At 50.0% G+C, this 14,008-nt stretch overlaps 1 protein-coding gene across 1 annotated transcript in view; it reads left to right on the plus strand.

The window, feature by feature from the left end:
• NKPD1 (NTPase KAP family P-loop domain containing 1) overlaps positions 1-14,008 on the plus strand; it is a 37,895-nt gene that overhangs the window by 1,137 nt on the left and 22,750 nt on the right. The window contains exon 2 of the mRNA XM_044989220.1: positions 6,716-6,884. Coding sequence (XP_044845155.1) covers positions 6,716-6,884 — 169 coding nt within the window. The remainder of the gene's footprint in view (positions 1-6,715; positions 6,885-14,008) is intronic.

The following is a 14,008-nucleotide window of genomic DNA, read 5'->3' on the forward strand; positions in this document are numbered from 1 at the left end:
GAATCACAATGGAAGCATTTTCTATTCAGCTTCCTTCGTTGGCAATTTTGTGGAAGTTATTTGCTTATTTGCACTTGGAAATTTGATGTTTAATGTTTTTCTGTCATTTTACTATTGTTTTTCTGGCATTTTCTTTTCTGAAGATGCTGCTTTGTGTCTGACCTTGATAACAAGCAGGTAATGCTTTCCTGGAATGTATGCCATGGCAAACTCACCTCTGATTAGAGGAATACTGAAATACACAAGTGCTTAACAACCAGGGGAGTGGCAGGAGAAAGGGGGCTTCTTGGTAGCAGGTCAATCACAGAATTAGTTTAGCATCTCTGGTTTTCCCTATTTCAGCCCAGTGTGTGTGAACCTACTCCCAGTTCAGACTTAGACAACAGGAAACTGCTCAGAGGTTTCAGGGTGCTGATGCAATTCACACACAGCACATGGGTGGAGGCTACAAGAAGGAATGTGTCACAGCAATCTGATCAGCAAAGCACCACAGGCTATTTGGCTGGTTTTAAGATGGACAGTCTTGTTTTAGAATGGCTAGTCCCCTGACCAGTACTTATAAAACCAGATGTGGTTATTACACAGAAGGCCATTTTGTGGAGGGCACCACACGCTCCCAACAGGATGAACTTGCACACAGGGCCGGCTCCAGGCACCAGCATTCCAAGCAGGTGCTTGGGGTGGCAATCTGCAAGGGGCGGCAGTCCGTGTGTTTTTGCCCCCAAGCAGCGCACCGAATTGTCACTGCGGACGGCGGGGGCAGTCTTCTGCGGGGGCAGAAGCTGCGCCGCTGCGGACAGCTGAACATAGAAGCTGCCGCCAAATTGCCACCGCCGCGGAAACGCGTGTGCCACCCTAACAGCACACGGATTGCCCCCGCCGCCCGCGGTGGCAATTTGGCATGCTGCTCGGGGCGGCAAAAATAGTAGAGCCGGCCCTGCTTGCACACATGAACAGAGGTGGTGGGGTCATGCAGGAGGAAGAGGCAGTATAAAGGGGATGTCCTGGGGATGCATAAGTGGACACCCTAAATCCATCAGTGTGTCCCACAGCTCAGCCCCTCCACCCAGCACCACCAGCCCTGTCAGTGTGTCCCACAGGTCAGCTCCCCACCAGCATCACCAGCCCTGTCAGTGTGTCTCACAGCTCAGCCCCTCCCCCCAGCACCACCGGCCCTGTCAGTGTCCCCCACAGGTCAGCTCCCCACCAGCACCACCAGCCCTGTCAGTGTGTCTCACAGCTCAGCCCCCTCCCCCCAGCACCACCGGCCCTGTCAGTGTCCCCCACAGGTCAGCTCTCCACCAGCACCACCGGCCCTGTCAGTGTGTCTCACAGCTCAGCCCCTCCCCCCAGCACCACCGGCCCTGTCAGTGTGTCCCACAGGTCAGCTCCCCACCAGCACCACCAGCCCTGTCAGTGTGTCTCACAGCTCAGCCCCTCCCCCCAGCACCACCAGCCCTGTCAGTGTGTCTCACAGCTCAGCCCTTCCCCCCAGCACCACCGGCCCTGTCAGTGTCCCCCACAGGTCAGCTCTCCACCAGCACCACCGGCCCTGTCAGTGTGTCTCACAGCTCAGCCCTTCCCCCCAGCACCACCGGCCCTGTCAGTGTCCCCCACAGGTCAGCTCTCCACCAGCACCACCAGCCCTGTCAGTGTGTCTCACAGCTCAGCCCTTCCCCCCAGCACCACCGGCCCTGTCAGTGTGTCCCACAGGTCAGCTCCCCACCAGCACCACCAGCCCTGTCAGTGTGTCTCACAGCTCAGCCCCTCCCTCCAGCACCACCGGCCCTGTCAGTGTGTCTCACAGCTCAGCCCCTCCCCCCAGCACCACCAGCCCTGTCAGTGTGTCTCACAGCTCAGCCCTTCCCCCCAGCACCACCGGCCCTGTCAGTGTCCCCCACAGGTCAGCTCTCCACCAGCACCGCCGGCCCTGTCAGTGTGTCTCACAGCTCAGCCCTTCCCCCCAGCACCACCGGCCCTGTCAGTGTGTCCCACAGCTCAGCTTCCCTCCAGCACTGCCGGTCCTGTGAGACTGTCCCACAGCTCAACCTCCCAAAGCACTCTTGACCTGTCCATATTTCACCCCCAGAGTGCAGCACCCCCACGATCTGCCCAGTATATTCAGTGATATTCCTCCTACAGCTCCGAGCCACCGATTATCCTCCTGTTTCTATATCCCTCACACAATCACACAGGAGAAACGCCAATGTGTGGCTGGCTGTCGCCTCTATGAAACATTCAGTGTGGGGGGTTGATGAGTGGGTGTTTGTGGTGGGTATCCAGTAGATCTAGGATCTGAAGGGTGCTGAGATCCAGAGGTCAGGATTGGCAATCATCTATAGTTAAAGTTAAAGCTCAGTTTGAATATGCGGGTATTTAGAGTCAGCTCTGATTCTGGGCCCAAACTCTGTGGCTTTATGCAAAGAGCAAATGGAAACAGAAAGGCCAAAGTGCAGCACATTACAGGGCTCCTAGCTGGTGTTGCCGGCTCAAAGAGCCCGAGGCGGAGCAACAGCAGGTTCGTTGCCCGGTGTGCGTCGCACTAATAAACACACCAAGGTGGAGAAGCAAAAAAAAAGTTTATTTGAGCCCAAATAAGGTGGTGCAAGGGAGACATATCAATCTCAAATCCTGCACACCCATACAAGCGGTTTTCCTCTCTTTATACATAACTTCAGCTAAGCATTCCCATCACCCCCACACTCCTCCTCTCCCCCCACCTTTCATTCCCATGCAGCAAATACACTTTGCAATAGCAATTACCTTAAGCAATTAAGTCATACTTGGCAAAAACCACTTTAGTTCGTTAGCAACTCTTCTGTGATCAGTTATCTGTACTTTCCCACCGTGGGGGCTACGTTCTCATGCATATAACTTTAATTACAGCACCTGCTTTCCGCCTATCTTATTTAGTATTGGCTACATCTAGTATCAAGCAACCTTGCCACTGCCAGTAATTAGCACATAACACAAAAGGTTACAAAAGTTTAGTAAGGCTAACAAAAGCACTTTACATAAAGGTACTTTGGGTCACATAGGCCCAAAGCCATCCTCCCGAGTTACCTAGATTTATGCCTAGTGACACCAACACTGGGGAGTATAGGAAAAGCAGACATATGGTGCAGAAATTGAGAATGCCTAAGTGTGAAGGTAGCATTATAAGGAGGTGCAGGCCTGTGTTAATTGCCATGCAATGTATGCAATGCAGAAAGTTTGTTTAACAATATTTTTAGACCTAGTGAAGAATAATTCTAATTCCAAAACATGAGAGAACCAACATGGGGTGAGATTGACCTGATTTTTACACCACCGTGGATGTGAAGGACTTTGGGGCTGTCAGTCATGAACTCATCACATTTATGCTTCAAAGAACAGTTCCAGAATCAGTGGGCTGGGCTAGACATAGATTCATACGTTCAGTTATTATAAGGCCAGAAGGGACCATTGTGATAATCTAGTCTGACCAATGTTCCCTCTCATTTTTTACATCCATGTGCAGAATGAATTTTGTTATGCGCACTAATATGGAGGTGATGTATGGTGGGGGTGGGGTCAAGGGGTTCCGAGTGTGGGAGGGGGCTCAGGACTGTGGCAGAGGGTTGGAGTGCGCATCTGGCTGGGGGTGCAGACTCTGGGGTGGGGCTGGGGATGATGGATTCGGAATGAGTCTGCCCGGCGCTGTGGCGGGGAGAGAGCACTCCCCTCAGCCCTCTCCCCGGCCACAGCAGCTCCAGGGCTGGGGGGAAGAGGCTCCTCTCCGCTGTGCTCCTGTGCTGCCCTTGATAGCCTGCTGTGCGGTCGCGCAGCTTAGAGGGAACTTAGGCCTGACCACCTGTATAACAGAGTCCATAGGATTTCCGTGAATCAAGTTCTGTTTGAACTAGAACATATTTTGGGTCCAAGCTGTGGATTTCACAGCTAGATACCGATTTGATCTTGAATCTGTACAGATTTCCAAGATTGTTCAGGTCAAGGGTTATGAGTCAAACCCATGACAGACATGGGCCTCAGTTGTGAGGTTTGGTTCTGAATCCCAATCAGAATATAATCTTTCCCAAATTGGAAGGAGTAGCTGTGTACTGCATCCTGCCCATCTCTAATTAGAAGACTACCGCTTAAGTCGATGTAACTTATGTCACTCAGGGGTATGAAAACAACACCCCTCATAGTGATATAAATTACATCTACTTACAGCCGGGTGTCCACACCACACTATGTTCGCAGGAGATGCTCTCCCACCAACATAACTTCTGCCTCTTGCAGAGGTGGAGTAATTATGCTGACAGGAGAGCACTCTCCCATTGGCACAACACGTCCTCACCAGACGCACTCTAGCTGCACCAATGTATCATGATAGTGTAGACTTGCCCCACACCTGAACCCATACATGCACGCCATCCCCAGAGGGCAGCCAGAGGGGCTTCTCCAGAGTTGTTTACAATTCGAGGCATAATCAACTCCACTGCTTGTCATTCTTGTAGCAGCTGTAGTAACCCTCCCCCAGGGTGCAGAACACAATCATACTGAAACTATTCATAAATGTCACACAATGGTCCCCACAGACAGTGTATGGCATTGCACTGTCACTGTATTATTATTATTATTACTATATATTATTAATTCTTACAGTAGCACATAGAAGCCCCAGACATCAACCAGACCCCACAGCCCAAGGCATTGTACAAAACACCGAACCAAAAGATGATTCCTGCTCTATGAGCATCTAAGAATAAGACAAGAGACAACAGCTGGAGATAGACAGAGAGATGGGGGAGCACAAGGAAAAATGAAACAAGTCAGGAAGAGAAGCAGCAATAGCAGCTGCCTGTTAGCTGCCTCCCTGGCTTACACTGCTGTTTGCAGCTGCACTCAGTATGTGTCATTTGGAAATGTAATTCCTATGACTCTCCCAATCTATGGGCACGGCTACACTTCAAGCTAAGGGTGTAATTCCTGGCTCTAGGAGACATACCCATGGTAACTCTGATTGCATTAATGCACTAAAAATACCATGTAGCCACAGCGGTGCAAGTGCCAGGAGGGGCTAGCGACCCAAGTACATACCCATCCAAGACTCTAGCCACATACTCAGGCGCCTAGCCCCTCCTTTTTGCTCATTCTGCCACTGCTACACTCTAGTTTCAGCATGCTAGCTTGATCAGAGCAGGTATGTCTCCTCAAGCCAGAACTTACACCCACATCTCGAAGTGAAGATGTACCCGAAATACATGTTACCGGGCCCAACACTGACACTTACTAGGCCCCTCCCACCCAACTCAACACACTATTCTCAATCCCTCCAGAGATGGTTCTTTAGCCAGTTTGCAGAGTATGTGGCAGTACACATCTCTGACCCAGTCTGAATTCACATTGCTAGTAGGATTTCATGAGGAGAGGTATCAAATACTTTGTTAAAACCTAGGTACTGCCTACCTTCATGCCGTCATACTGTAGTTCAGTCACAATCTAGTTTATATGTAGGGCTCTACCAATTTCACGGCATGAAAAACATGTCACGGACCATGAGATCTGATCTCCCCTAGGGCTCCTAGTTGCTAGTCTGGACATGCTGGGGAGGGACAGGAGTTGTTTTTCCCCTGCATGGCTGCTCATGGTGAGGAAATCAGACCCACCTCCAGAGGCAGCACAGAAATGAGGGTGAAACAACCTCACTTGTGCGCTGCAGCAGGGATCTGGGCTTCCGTTCCCTCCCTCGCCCTGTGGCTCCCGCCACAGCTCCCAGCACCAAGGTCAGGGCTTCCTCCTCCAGTGGCTCCTGCCAGGCTGGGGGCTTTTGCTCCCGGTGGCTGCAGCTGGGACAGCCCAGTCTCTGGCCTTCTGCCCCCCTGCCCCACACCTTGCAACTCCTGCCATGGCTCCAGGCACGGAGCTCAGGGCTTCCTTCCCCGGAGGCTCCTGGGACTGGAGGCTTCCACTCCTGCCAGCTACAGCCAGAGCAGTCTTGGCTCAGGGCCTCCCCCCATTCAAGCCAGAGCTTGGGGCAGGCCGGGCTGGAGGCTTTCACCCCCCCAACAAAGGCAGCCCAGGCTCTGAGCTTCCGCTCCCTGTCATTCCGGCTGGGGCAGCCAGGGCTTAGGGCACCCCCGCCAGTCTAGCTGGGTCAGCCCAAGATTGGGACTTCTGCCCTCCCCCCACCCCACAGCTTCTGCCACTGCTCCGGGCTTCCTCCACCAGCATCTCCAGACGGGGCAGATTGGCTGGGGACCCCTGCCTTAATCTGTCACTGGCCTGGACTAGCACCTAGGAGCCCCCAGCTGGGGCACTCCAAGCAGTATGTGGGAGATCCTGCCCACCTCCACCTCCGGGAACCTCCTCTAACTGCAGGAAGCTCAGAGGCTGCTGCCTAGGCAGCACAGAAGTGAGAGTGGCAATCTTGGGATTCTTCCCCCCACAACAACTTTGCAAACCCCCCCCCCCCACACACACACACGATCCCATTTTGGGACCCCCATGATTACAACACCATGAAATTTCAGATGGAAACATCTGAACCTGTGAAATTGACCAATTAAAAAACCTTCTGGCTGTGAATTTGGTGAGGCCCTATTTATATGTTAACCCTGTAATGCTACTTATTGCTCCGTCAGCCCCTCCCAGCTCACAAGCTTTTCTTTTATATATGTGTTCGTTCCATTACTGATTAGGAACTAAAGGCAGCTATTAAACTAATCGCCATGATTGTTCTTTTCCCCAGTCCTCTGCCTACCTGGGAAATCTTGGGGACAGATCTCCTGATCTAACACCGATGAGTTCGAGTGACGAAGAAAGCGCCTGCTTAGAACATGTTGAGGAACCTCCTGGAGTCGGAGGTAAAGGCTCAAAGGGGCAGATCTACTTCATGGATCAGGAAACCAACAACAAAGGTACAGCCAGATACAGACATGCTGTAATGCCCTGTCTCTGTTGTGTTTGGGAAATGGGAGTCCGGGAGAAAGCTGAGTGACTTTACATGCTTTGGAAGTCACATGCAAGAGCCCATCCATTAGCATCAATTTTTCAGACTCTGTGTTACTTCTCATTACTATTTATACGTCTTACCCTCAGTGCCAGAACTGTACATACCCTTTCGTAAAACAAGCAACAGCAAAGATTGCAATTAGGAGAAGATCACAATGCAGGCAGGGGCTTGGGGACAGGACGAGGGCAAAGATGATACGAATGGGTCCTTGCCTGGGAGAATAATAGGTGTATCTAGGGAATTTTCCTTTCTTCCTTTTGTAAATGGCTCCAGTTCTGGAGGAGTGATAGCAACTTCAAAGTGCAGGTTCCACCAAGGTTTCTGTTTAAAGCTGATTTTTCAAATTGCTCTAAAATCCACATGCTTAGGTAGATTGCCTTGAAAATAGCTATGCCACCCTAGGGCCCCTGGTAGAATTTGTGGTACAGATTTGGGGTCATCTGACCAGGGAGTTCCCAAGATACAGGGCCTCCAAACTCATCATCTTCTAACCGGTTTTGCAGAGGGATTTAGAGACAACAGATGGGAAGATCCAAACGTATATCCCCGGACTGTCCTTATGGTGATCTAGTGCTGGCACCAGGCTCACTCCAAACAGTCATTATTAAAGGTTACTAGTTGTTTGGGTCACTTCTGCTGAACAAACCACTTCTGGCTTGGGCTGTGAGCTGGCTCCACGCTGAACTCCAGCTTAGCAAGCAACCTACAGAATATCCTCTTGCCTTGGGGAAAGTCCACTGGCCTTGGGGACTGAGAGTTTGAGTGTTCTTCTCCTGACATCTGTTCGCTGTGAAGTGAACAGAAAGGTTCTTTTTATCCAGTAAGATCTCGTACTCCCAAAGGAAGGCAAGCACCAGTCCCAAATTTTGCAGAGAAGAGATTTTGCAAGTTCAGTTGAGGTAGGGTTAGGATGACAGTCCCTAGACTTAGCCCACTTAGCCACACCGCCTTTTGCAATGCATGGGCCAGATCAGCGAGTCACCTGTGACGGAATATCATCAAAGTAACGCTTAAGCAGCAAAGAGTCCTGTGGCACCTTATAGACTAACAGACGTTTTGGAGCATGAGCTTTCGTGGGTGAATACCCACTTCGTCGGATGCATGTAGTGGAAATTTCCAGGGGCAGGTATATATATAAGTAAGCAAGAAGCAGGCTAGAGATAACGAGGTTAGTTCAATCAGGGAGGATGAGGCCCTCTTCTAGCAGTTGAGGTGTGAAAACCAAGGGAGGAGAAACTGCTTTTGTAGTTGGCAAGCCATTTGCAGTCTTTGTTTGATCCTGAGCTGATGGTGTCAAATTTGTACAGTGAAGAAGAGAAGGGCCGCAAATATGATTCTGTGGTGAAGGGACTGGATTGGGACACACAACACTGGAGTACTGCTGCAGATTATTTATGTGATGTTGGGCAAGTCACTCAAACCCCAATCTTTTGAGGTGGCTGACTTTCTGAGGTCTGTTTAAAGACACACCTGCACCCCCACACTGTGGAGCACACTTCAGTTCTGTGCCTGATTCCCCATTTGACCTTATCCACGCTGTTTCAACTTTCTGCGCTCAGTTTCCCAGCTGCAGTCTGTTTTGGCTGACTGTTTAGGAGACAATTTTGGCTGATTTGGTGCTAAGAAGGCCGCTGAAGCTTTGTAGAATCCATGTTCACGGTCGGTCACTCTCTACTCTGGTGGGAGGGGAGTTTGGGGAGCAGCAGGCCTGGGGGATAATGTATTTTTTAGGTTGTAGAAGGCTCCCAAGCCAGGGTAAGAAGCAACAGGAGTTCTGCTATCTCATCCCGTCCTTGGGAACCTTGCAGGCTGTAGCTGGGCATGTGGGTGTGAACACCTGAGGTTTGTGGGCATTGACAAAACAGGGAAGGCAGAGTTACAGCCCCAGAGCTGCCAAGTTCTGTGCAGCTCCATGTGTAACATGGTATGTTAATCAGTCAAGGAACTAATCTGCACATAAACTCTGGCTTTATGAAAACTGTGTGGATTTAGTGCTCATGCAGTCCTGGTGAGTGAAGCCCTCCGTTTTTCTACAGGGGAGGAGAAAGGCAAACTTCCTACACAAATGGCCCTGCCAGCGTGCCCTATCCCTGATCTGGGGGTACTTCCTGGAGGGATCACAAGGTCACTCACTCCCCATGGCCCCAGCAGTTCTTGGCCTCTCTGCTGAGTCTGCAAATTAGTATAGAGCCCAGTGGTGAGTTTGGAGGTGGAGCTGAAACCCACCAAACGCATCTCATGTAGAGGCCACTAAACATCCATTAAAGGAGAACAACTTTTTATCTGCTATGGTGTCCCCCTCTGGATTCCTGATTCTTAACCTCTGACCTCGCCTCACTCCCGTTTTTTCATTTATTGTCTCCCCTGGATTCAATTGATGCCTGGGTCCAGTGGTTCCTCCCCCTTAATTGAAGGGGAGAGCCTTTAATTTTGGGCAGGCCGACACTCACCCATCCCCAATACTTCAAATAATACAAACCCTGTAATAGAGACTCCCTGGCCTCTTCTTAAAGGGACAGCGCCCATTAACCAAAACACAAACACTACAAATGCAACAATAAAATGAACATGAACACAACATCCGAATTCCCAGCTTAATATAACACTTTGCAACATGAAGTCATTTTAAGAATTATTCCAGGGCCTTCACACTAGCTTACAGAGACTTTCATGAGTTATCATCAAGGTTCAAACCCACAAGTGCACAGCACAGAGCACCTACACTTCAGTGCTAGGGGCCCCAGCGGGTGGTACAGTCCTGTCTGCTGCAAGGAGCAGTCCAGAGAAAGTGACACCACTATCAGAGAACTAGATGTTGGGTACCAGGGTTCTTGGGCTCTGCTTGTGGCAGCAGAATATGATCTAGTGGTTAGAGACAACATAACACCACCTCTCTTTGGGCCATTTGCAAGAACGGAAACTAGGATGTCTAGATCTAAAAGCTTTTACCACAAGCTCTTCTACTGACTGCTTTTAATACTTCTATGCACTGTGCAATCCTTATTGAAAGGGCCTCATTTCCTGGCCATAAGGAATAAACTTCTTTCTCCATCTTACAGATAATTAACAGGTTGGATAGGCAGAACTGAGATTAGAACCCCATGTCTCTAAAATGAGAACCCACAATCTTTACCGTCCTGCCTTTCAGATGAAATAGGCCAAGTTATCGCCTTATGCAACCCATGCTAAAATGACATGTATCTTTGTCCCTCCCAGGTGGCTAGGGGACATATAAGGGTTTTTGAGTCTGTTTCTGCCATTCCCAATAGCAAAGAGGCAGTGAGAGACTTGTAGTTCCTGCTGTTTGTTCGTAAATTGTAGTGACACCTGATGCTGCAGAGTCTGGTCATGATGCTGTTTCTGCTGTTCCATCATCCTTTCTGGATGTCACCCATTCTCCGCCCCCTCCCCCCCCTTTGTGCAGAGACATTTTGAACACAAGCCCCACCACTGACACCTCATGTGAGCAAGAGTCTTTCTCAACTTCAGCCACCCTGGGCTTGGTTTTATTAATGAAGACATTAATAGCAAGATATCTGTCGTTCAGCTCTAACCTCCCCCGGCTCACACTCTAGATCCCCTCACTCCAGAGACCCACTTCTATCTCCCTCCAAACGGGGTAATCAGTCACCTGTTGACTCATTGAGACAGCACTCAGAATCACTCCCTGCTAACAGGATGGGAAACGTGGCCAGCCAGGACTGGGGAGCAGAGTCACCATATATTTTGCTTGACGGTGATATTGGTATGACATTCATCTAGTAGCTGCTCCTAGTCCAGTGGGTAAGGACAAAGGGATTAGCTATTCTTCGGTCCCCTGGTTCTGCAAGCAGCATTTCCGATGCTATTGCTGATTTTCCAGGGATACAGGACAGCGGCACAGTTGGTACCATGCAGGAACATGACCCTGATTGTGTTTCACTGGAGTGTGTGACACATGACCCGGGAAGAAGACATTTCTGTATTTTGCAGATTAGGTCAAAGACTCCCAAACTTAAGAATTTAGACATTAAGTTCCCAAAGAAGGAGAAAGATCTGGGATCGGGCTCATTGAGTGTCTGACGATGAGGCAGGTTTTCTAATCCTTGAATCAGTCTTATGGCTCTTCTCTGAGCTCACTCCAATTTACCAACACCCTTCTTGAAGGGATGAACCTAATTGTCCCTTCAGCCCTTAAACTTTATGAATCTAGGAACATGCAGTGATGGATTTAGAGATAGTGGGGCCCTGTGCTCAGCTTCATTTTTGGGGACCCCCTGGGGACCCAGCCAAGAAAAAGAACATTCTCTCTCATCTCTCCATCCTTGTTTTTCATTCTTTGTTTCTTCATCCTCCTCCTATATTATAAGTAATGGGAAGTAAATGAAACTAAAGTGAGATACCTTGATTGGTTTTGTAGTCTAACTTTTTTTTCACAGACCACTTGAAAATTGCTAAGGGTCTTGGCGGACCACTTAATGATCTTTCCAAACATTGTTTGTACCGTTAGCTAACTATTGTAAAGTGCTTTGGATAAGAGTGCTTTACTAAAAAAAAAAACCATAAAAGAACATTGGGGTGCAGGGTCTGGCCAGGAGTTAGGATGCGGGAGGAGGCTCAGGGTTGGGGCAGAGGGTTGGGGTGTGGAGCTCTTACCTGGGGCAGCTTCTGTTTGGTGTGAGGGGTGCAAGTGGGGATGGTGGGGGTGCAGGAACTCCCATTTGGTGCTCAGGGAGGGGATGGGGTTGGGGGCGTGCAGGAGTCAGGACAAGGGTTGTGGGTGGGGCTGGGTGTGTGTGGGGAGGGGTGCAGGAGTGAGGGCAGGGGGCTGATGGGGGTGTGGGAACGGCTCAGGGCAGGAGGCTGGGGGGGCAGGTAGGGGGCAATGCGTGGGAGGGGGCGTGGTTTGGGGCTGGGGCAGTCCCAGTCGCGGCCACTGGGTTACCTTACCTGGCTGGCTGGTCGATACATCCCTGCCCCACTGCTGCTCCTGTTCGCTGCCAAAGGGAGCTGTGGTGGCAGCAGCACTGAGAGCTGAGACCCCCCCCTTGCCTGCCGCTCCCTTCTCCGTGCCTTTTTCCAGGGGCCGCCAGCAGCAGTGCACGCCAGGGACTGCACCTGTGCTGCCCGGCCTCCAGAGAAGCCAGGCAGCAGGACAGACACGGGCAGACACCCCACCAGGGAAGCATGCTCACCTCCCCTACAGCGCGCCCCCACCCGGCCCCTCACCTGCCTGCCTCACCTGGCCGCCAGCGCCAGCCAGCAGCAGGAGCCCCGGGAGGCAGCAGGAGCCTGCTCACCGGCTGGGAGAACACACCACACGCTGCACCTCCAGCATGGCTCTTAAATGGCTCCCTCCCTGCTCTCCCCCACAGCTTCTGCCCCCCACAGTGGGTGCTGGACGGTGCAGGGCTGCCTGGCCCTGGGGCCCCCTGTAATTGTGAGGCCGCGTGTCAGGGCACTGTGTGTTTCATTGTAAATCCACTTCTGGGAACATGAATCTAAATTAGCACCTTTCTCTGGCTCTCCCACTGTATCCTGTCTATCAATGTCTTTAGACCTAAGGGTTAGATTCACAAAAAGGATTGGGACTGTGTTAAGCACCTAAATCCCAGAATGAGGTTATATTGGAAATCACAAAATCCCCGCTCAGCTGGCACTGGACTATAATGGCACCTAAACTCACTCAGCGCCTTTGGTTTTTGCAGTACTAGTTCCATAGGTACCCAAGTTTCTGCCTCTAGGTACGCGCACTGCTGCCTCCCGCTAAATGTCTGGACACCTCAGCCCCTGTGTGATGCACGAACCAGGGGAAGACAGTTATTCCTCCACCTAACTGGCCTATGAGGTCTGATCTGGTAGATGTGCTAAGAGGCCACTAACTTTCACTCATCCGCCACTGTACTGAGCCCAGTAAGTTGTGTTCAGATAAAGCCTGTCTTCCAGAAAGACATGGAGACTCCATTAATTCCCTTGGTAGTTTGTTCCAATGGTTCATCACACTCACTGTTAAAAAATTGTGCCTCGTCTAATTTGAATTTGTCTGGCTTCAGCTTTCAGCCATTGGTTCCTATTCTGTCTTTCTTTGCTAGATGAGAGTCCTTTAGTACCTGGTATTTTCTCCCCATGAAGGTACTTATACATTATAACCAAGTCACCATACAGAAGTATAAATGTATTACATCTCTGCAGTTACCTTAACAACCAAACTTGTAATCTCATTTAAGAATGAAATCATTATTGTTTGGCAAGATCTATTTTCCATAAAACCATGTTGACTTGTATTAATTACAGTCTCATCCTTTCATTCTTTATTAGTTGAATCCTGTATCAGTCTGTTATTATTTTGCCCAGAATTGATGTCAGGCCAACCAGCCTAGAGTTACCTGGGTCCTCCCACTTTTGTCCTTTTTGATCATTGGCACAGCGTTAGCTCCAGTATTACAAGATTTATTACAAATTAGCGTAAGTGGGTCAGAGATCTCCTTAACCAACTCATTTAGGATTCTTGGGTCCAAGTGGTCTGGGCCAGCTGATTTTTAAAACATTTACCTCTAGTAAATGTTGTTTAACATTCTCCTTATTTGCTAATGGACTGGAAAGTTCTTCCTCAACCTCATCAGATATGAGGACATCAGTGTGCTGTTTTCCCAATATAGAGCAGAAATATTTATTGAACACTTCCGCCTTCTCTGTGGCATTATTAACAACGTTACCATCTCCATCTAGTGAAAGGCCTGTATAACTGCAAGGGTTTCTTTTGTACCTAATATACTTAAAGAATTCCTGATTTCCTTAGCCCTACCAGCCGTGGATTTTTCCCTGATGTCTTTTGGATTGTACCTAGCTGCCTCTAGCATTGATCCAGCCTCCGTTACGGGGCCTCACAGTTCTTTAAAGCATCTAGCCTCCCTCTTCAGGCAGGGCAGTACTATCATCGGCCATCTTCAGCTGGGAAACTGAGGCACAGAGAGATTGAGGTTTGCTCAAGATCTCACAGGAAGTCTGCAGCAGAGCAGGGAGTGGAAGACAAGTCTCTGGCTAGCATCC

Source organism: Mauremys mutica, chromosome 15 (assembly GCF_020497125.1).
Source record: "Mauremys mutica isolate MM-2020 ecotype Southern chromosome 15, ASM2049712v1, whole genome shotgun sequence".
Lineage (NCBI taxonomy): Eukaryota > Metazoa > Chordata > Testudines > Geoemydidae > Mauremys > Mauremys mutica.